Source organism: Cucurbita maxima, unplaced genomic scaffold, assembly GCF_002738345.1.
Source record: "Cucurbita maxima cultivar Rimu unplaced genomic scaffold, Cmax_1.0 Cma_Scf00016, whole genome shotgun sequence".
NCBI lineage: Eukaryota > Viridiplantae > Streptophyta > Magnoliopsida > Cucurbitales > Cucurbitaceae > Cucurbita > Cucurbita maxima.
In genome coordinates, this window is record NW_019272032.1 from 907,506 (window position 1) to 914,107 (window position 6,602).

The 6,602-nt window shown below is 33.4% G+C and overlaps 1 protein-coding gene across 3 annotated transcripts in view; it reads right to left on the minus strand.

Moving 5' to 3' along the window:
• Nucleotides 1-593: 593 nt before the first annotated feature.
• Nucleotides 594-6,602, minus strand: part of LOC111490889 (phosphoglucomutase, chloroplastic-like) — a 12,033-nt gene continuing 6,024 nt past the window's right edge. The window contains exons 11-23 of one of the 3 annotated variants that reach the window (XR_002719636.1): nt 5,873-5,951; nt 5,083-5,147; nt 4,938-5,005; nt 3,712-3,830; nt 3,370-3,560; nt 2,852-2,993; nt 2,704-2,785; nt 2,079-2,125; nt 1,888-1,965; nt 1,571-1,676; nt 1,372-1,489; nt 1,006-1,106; nt 594-763 (exon numbers count right to left, since the gene is read on the minus strand). Coding sequence is in view for 1 of the 3 variants with exons in the window: in XM_023139538.1 (XP_022995306.1) it covers nt 1,422-1,489; nt 1,571-1,676; nt 1,888-1,965; nt 2,079-2,125; nt 2,704-2,785; nt 2,852-2,993; nt 3,370-3,560; nt 3,712-3,830; nt 4,938-5,005; nt 5,083-5,147; nt 5,873-5,951 (1,045 nt within the window). In the remaining 2 variants the exon portion in view is untranslated. Of the gene's footprint in view, nt 764-1,005; nt 1,107-1,204; nt 1,490-1,570; nt 1,677-1,887; nt 1,966-2,078; nt 2,126-2,703; nt 2,786-2,851; nt 2,994-3,369; nt 3,561-3,711; nt 3,831-4,937; nt 5,006-5,082; nt 5,148-5,872; nt 5,952-6,602 lie in introns of those variants that run through there. The other 2 variants (XR_002719637.1, XM_023139538.1) reach the window with 2 other exon arrangements.

Genomic DNA, 6,602 nt, shown 5'->3' on the forward strand with positions numbered 1-6,602 from the left:
TAGTCAACCTAATAATCAATCTTCATTCAACAAATAAAAAATAATAATTACTTCGTATTCTCCTCACGTATTTTAAATGTGAGTAATTTTCTCCAATTACTTAACTCTTAGGGCACTATCACTTGAGTTGGGATCTATAGGTGCTTTGACATTCAAATTTACACTGTCAGCATTAATAGGAAGAATCTGCTACTTCCGAGTCCATTATGAGAGATCTAGTACCTACTTTACTGAGTTGAACGACATTTTAGGATTGGAAAATTTTAAACTTCCAACCTTGAGTCGAAGGTATATGCCTAATCAATTCAACAATGCTTATATTGTCTAGTACTTTATTGCAATACAAATCATCCCTTGACTAGCTTCCACGGATTAAAAGTTCCAGCTCTAGAATTTAATTTGAACTGTAGAGTTACATTTCCCTAGGGCCACGGCAAGAACGCATGTTATTTTGGAGTTTTACCTATAACTATCACTCCAAAATTATGGCTTCCTTCCATTTGATGATTTTCACAATGGGTAGCAGTCTCAAGCTCAGCCCTAAATGAGGGGACAAGTAAAATGATGTGCTGTAGTCCAAAAGTTGGTAATTATACCAACCTACAAGATAAGGCCATAATCCTGATCTCTACGTTTTTCGTTGCTGTCAAATAGAAAAGTTTGCAAAATCAAACAGCTCGAAGAAACAGGTAAAAGAGCTGGTCTAAATACATGCCTGGATTAATTGCCAATTTTCCATGTCTTCTAGCACAACATCCCGTCACTGTTAATATATGCAGAGGAAAAGTCATGTTTTAGAATGACAAGAACTTGTTCTTGTTGTGCTCTCAAGCAATGGTTTTTGTTTTAACTTTTAGGATGAATGTATCAAGAAACTTGTCCAACATTATTTGACCAACTAGTATGATATGGATATATGATGCAATCTAGTCCTAGAACTATTTCACCAACTGAATAACCTCCTTATTGTTGGTTTATGCCAACCAGCCAAAGTCTCATTCTAACCCTTCTAAGATGTCTGTAAATGAAAGCAGTCCATGTAAAGACTACAAGCACATCATGTGATTCAGCTACAAGGTTCGGTAGGTGACAGTTCACCAATGAAACTACCATGCCAAAAACAGTACTTCATTCTCATATGAAATGTGGAAAAAGTTCATTTAGAACATCTACATCTCAATCAAAAGGAATATGGAAATTAGTATTGAATAACAAAAATGGAAAATATTATTGATTTCTGATGTAGTTGTTTAATTGTCCAATTTTACATGGAAAAGCTAATTATTCGGCAGAGCTAAATTAACTAAATAAATCAAAATTGAAATATAAGCAAGCATGGCCCAAGACAGGGCAAGGGATGGAAGGGTCGACCTCCATCTAGTGGAGTCTGGGCCAGTGTATAGATTAATGAGATTGTCCCCTCAAGTGATGACTGTAGGTTTCTTCCTCCCAGTGAACTCCTCCAGCTTGGACAAACATAATGCCAAATCTACAACATAACGAAAAGGAAGAAAATAAATAAAATAAATAATTGAAGAAGGTTATTGTTATATAAAGGCATTAAACGAACCTATTAATGGTTTGAGAGATGTCTGGGCATCCACATCATGTTCAGAAATGTCCGGTTCAAACTGCTCAATGTATATTCTTACAGTTGCTCCAGCTGAACCTGTTCCCTATAAAACATGAAGCTTAAAAAGGTTATTGAAGGAATGACTTTGATTTAAGGAATATTTGTGTAATCCCATTAAAAAAAAAGGGAAGTAGTTGATCTTCTGTATTTCTTGTTATCTAGTATCTAAGAATTTATTTAGAAACTTTTATAAGATTTATCAATAATGGATCACATGATAAGAAAGAAGAGGAAAAAGAAAAAGATGAACATACAGATAAACGATATATTATCCTTGATCCATCTGAAAAAACAAAACGAACGCCTTGTTTTGATGCTACACTTCCATCAACCTGAACATGCTCAACATTGAATTAAGTAAGTTCAGATATGGGTAAATTTAAGGCTGTGAAAGCAAGAGTTGAGACTAGAAAATACAGTAAAATTTTATATTACAGAGACTTACGGGATCAGTATATGAAAAGTCATCCGCAAATTGGAGGATATAACTCCCTGCAAAAGTAATAGCAAAAACAATCATAGCAATAGGAAAATGACAAACGACACCTTGCAAGATGCTTGAAATATACTTCGGTTTAATAAGTTTTGGACTCTTGACTTTCAAAGTTGCGTCTATTAAACCTGGGGTGAAAATGAGTGTCAAATTAAGACATTCTAGGTAAATAGCAAGTTATTTGGAAATATTTATTTATGTTTGTAATCTTTGATCCCTAAAGTTGAGAGGCTGCTTAGATTAGTTTCCATTTTTAGCCTTCATTTTTCTCGAATTTAACATGTACCTATTTCCAAAAAAGCTGTCACAAAATGCCTGAACTTGTCCAAAATCTACCAACTATGTAATCCTTAAATACAATCAATGTGCCACATAAATGTTAAATTGATGAAGTTTGCAAGAACCCATCAGATTCAAATTGAAGTTGAAGGACCTATTCAAAACTTATTATTAAGACTAGATAGATACAATCTTCGAAGTCTAAGGATTTAAATAGAAACTTTTTAAAGTGTAAACACTACATAGATATGACCCTAAAGGTTTCAGGACTGGACTAGTAATTTAACCATAAACTTACCATATTTGTCACCAGACTTGCTCTTACTGATGACTTCTCTAAGGTGATGTAGCATCTTATTAGCGCCTTCAGACTCACATTCCTGAACAAACATTTTCAAATATGAAGGAATGAAACAGCGAAACCTTTAGGGTCATATCAATCTTACCTCATAGTCATATCTTAAAAAAACGTTCCTTCCATAAGTAGCCCAATGTTCCCTCACAACATCTGACACTGAGATCAACTTCTCCCCAACTTTCTTGTCTTTGTTTCGGAATGCAATTATAGAAAGCCAAGCCAGCACAGCCCTATCATGAGAAAGACTCAAATCATTTCATATTGTAATAGTTAGCATGGCTATAAAACGATACCATCTTGCTAGGAAGTTTACTATTTTGAAGTCCCACTAACAAATGGTATGAACACGAGCAAAACCACAAAGTATCAAAGAAACGAACTAAATGGTGGTTTTTTTCCAATTTACGAAATGCTAAAATGCTCTGCTAGAGGACATTAATAATTGAACAAATCCACTACTAAAGTAATCAAGCGTTCTGATCATTTATGTTAGTAAATAATATATCCAGGCCAGAAAAACATAGAATCTATTCATTTAGGATCCCCTCCACGAAAAAGAGCACCAGACACACTTAACTATGCCTAAAAGTGAATGTAGACTCTTACCATATGCCATCCTTCTCACGGATATGGTCAGAACCAGTTCCAAAACTTTCCTCCCCACATATCGACAATTTCCCAGCATCCATAAGGTTACCAAAGAATTTCCAGCCAGTAGGAACCTCAAAAAATGGCAGATTGAGCTTTTCAGCTACACGATCAAGTGCACCACTTGTTGGCATAGAACGAGCCAGCCCCTATAAATGAGGAAGTTCATTTTACCTTTTTCACTTTCTTTTAAATAAACTCAAAACAGTCCACAAATTCAGAGAGTTCATTTTGCAGAAACCTTTTAAAAGATCATCCACAGCTAAAGCTATTGAGAAATGAAGCATGTGAATTCCATACCTTGGGACCATTCTTGAAATATGGAATTGCTTCCTGTGCATTAGCTGCAATAATTGCAACAGAATCTGAAGGAGTAACAAAAAAACCCTTACCCAATATCATGTTTCTATCACCATCTCCTGCAGAAGGATGGAAAAAGAAATGTAATCATCTGTTATTACATTTGCAGGCTAAGCATCCATTACTGCATTAACTAACATGTGTTAATGGGAAGAATCTGCAAGAGATACCATCATAAAATATTATTTGAATTTTACGAATGAGGGTAAATAATAATTGGACAATTACAAAACGAAGTTTAGAAAATGTCTCCACATACAGATGTTTTGTTTAGGCGACTGGTGCAAGGATGTTGGCAAAGAATTGATTGAAGAATAAGCATGGGTTCACAAATGAATGCCTTAGGCTAATTTGATATGATGAAGAGATAAACTAAAATTAGTACTCCACATCCATCCAGGAAAAAAAAATAATAATAAATAATTAAATAATTAAACTAGTCCAACACATAAAATTGGTAACAAAATCCTTATACCATGATCCACAGCCTCTTTAGTCCTCAAATTCAAATTCTCCACTCTAGTAATCCCGAAGACTACTTTAATACCACCCTCAACAAAATGGCATTGCTCAGAGAAAAATTGACAGCAACTAGAACTTTGTAGAACTCTAATTCTTCTAACTACTTTCAGAGAAAAGCTCTTCTCACACTCACCTACCTCTAATTAATCGCCATGAAATGCTTATAAAAACTTCTAGAAAGCTTGATCACTAGAAATGCTTAAAACAAATAATGCTCGAGATTTCTTCAACCCTACCCTCCTACAAACCTTCAACCTCATCAAGTTTCACACCAAAATTCTTGTACCAACACACCCCAACAAAATGGCATGGCTAAACGAAAAAATTGCCACCTTCTTGAAGTAGCTTGATCACTAATTTTCACTTTGCATATTCCAAAACCTTTTGGGTAAAGAAGTTTTTGTTGCCTCTTATCTCAAGAACTCATGTCATCTTGTGCCTCCACCACTACTAAATATGTAATGCTTTTGTTGATATTTATCCTGAATACCACAGTAAACTCTGATGAGATCCATGAAGTCTGTCTAGGGTACTTAAGAAATGAAAGTGGAAGGATACAAATGATATTATCCTCTAACTCATTAAATGCTTTCAAACCATGAATGCAACCTTTCAAAATATAGGTCCAGTATTAGATGAAATACCATCGCTAGCAGCACCAAAATCAGGTCCATCTTCACTGAACAAAATGTTGACCAAATCCTTCGCATACCTATTGAACATTACAAATATTTAGTATTTCTCCAAGCCAATAGCAAACTTTACAGCCGGGAATCTTTAAAAACTTACGTAAGGTTAGGATCTGGATGTCCATGCCCAAAATCTTCTAGAGGCACTCCATTCAAAATTGAATCCTATGGGAGGATTGCAAACATTTGAGTATTTTTGTATGAACTTTGCATCTTTTTCTCAATGAAAGTTTGTTTTAGTCTATTATATATATTTCATTTCTGTTTTAATTAAAAAAAAAAACATATTTGATAACTATTTCAACTTTTTAATTGGAAGAATAAAAAAATAAAAAACATGTTTAATAATGTTTTATGATTTTCCAAAATAAGGCAACCAAAAATTCTTAATTAATGATTTGTTATCAACTATACAATAATTATAAAATTATAATCTTGCTATTTAATAATAAAAATAATATATTGTCTTTTACATTTAAAAGGTATAGCTTTCAAAAGTTTAATCATTATATTGATATTTATAAATTACAAGAAAGAGAGAGAGATCAGAGAGATAAGAGAAAGAAAAGGTACGTTAGATAAGGGAAGTAAAAGTTAAAAGAGGAAGAAATGAGAAAACAAGTTAACAGAGATTTGTTAGAGAGAGAAAACCAAGTTAGAAAAATCTGTCAAGAGTAATGTAACTATCTGTGAGGAGTACTTCGTGAATCAAAACTTTAAAAACTTTAATTTGACTATCAAACATTTTTTTAAAAAATGAAAAACCAACAAGAAAAAGGAGAAATTTATTTTGAAATTGTTAGCAATGGTACACCTTAATTACTGGAATCTCAAATATATATATTTTTTTTTCATCTGGCTAAAATAGATGTTGGTACGTAGCATCATACCAAACGGGCTCCTAACTTGTCCACAAAAATTGGTTCTGCATAAGCACCAGTTACTGCATGCATGGCATCAAATACAAACCTGACAAAATTGAAATAACAAATATGTTAATCAAACATTACGAAGAGAAAAACAATGCATAAAAATGAGAAACCATGGCATACAAATCCAGACACAAACAATAGAATAGAAAGAAAAAATAGAACATTGGTATGCCTGAAGTAGCAAACATAAGGCTATATATCAACTTTCTACCACTAAAGCGATGAGCTGATAATTTATGATCAATACTAACGATATGAACCATGATTTGACATCCGTAAAGCATACACTAACAGCTATAAGGCAAAGTTTGTGTGCTGAGTATATTTTCATTCCTTTTCTCATTGCTAGTAGTTAAAAGAGCGTGCAAGTAGTCCCTGGGCACTCAAAAAAATTTAAGAAAAATGAATGAAAAGACTAATATAAAGCTACTAGATATTTTCCCATAGCTTGTGCTCCAAAACAACTTAACTGTTGAAAGATGTTGATTGTACTTGTGGTGAAAGAAAAAACCAAGCAAAACCAACATTGGTTCTAGTTGGAACCGATTCGGTTTTCAAATAAGGAAAAGTGAATAAAATCAAATGGTTCAAGGTTTGTCAAGCTTGAAATGACAATAACCAAGCCTACCAAAAGTATTTATATTAAAAAGTGAAAACTACAATAAAAAAAAAAAAAAAAAATCAGTGA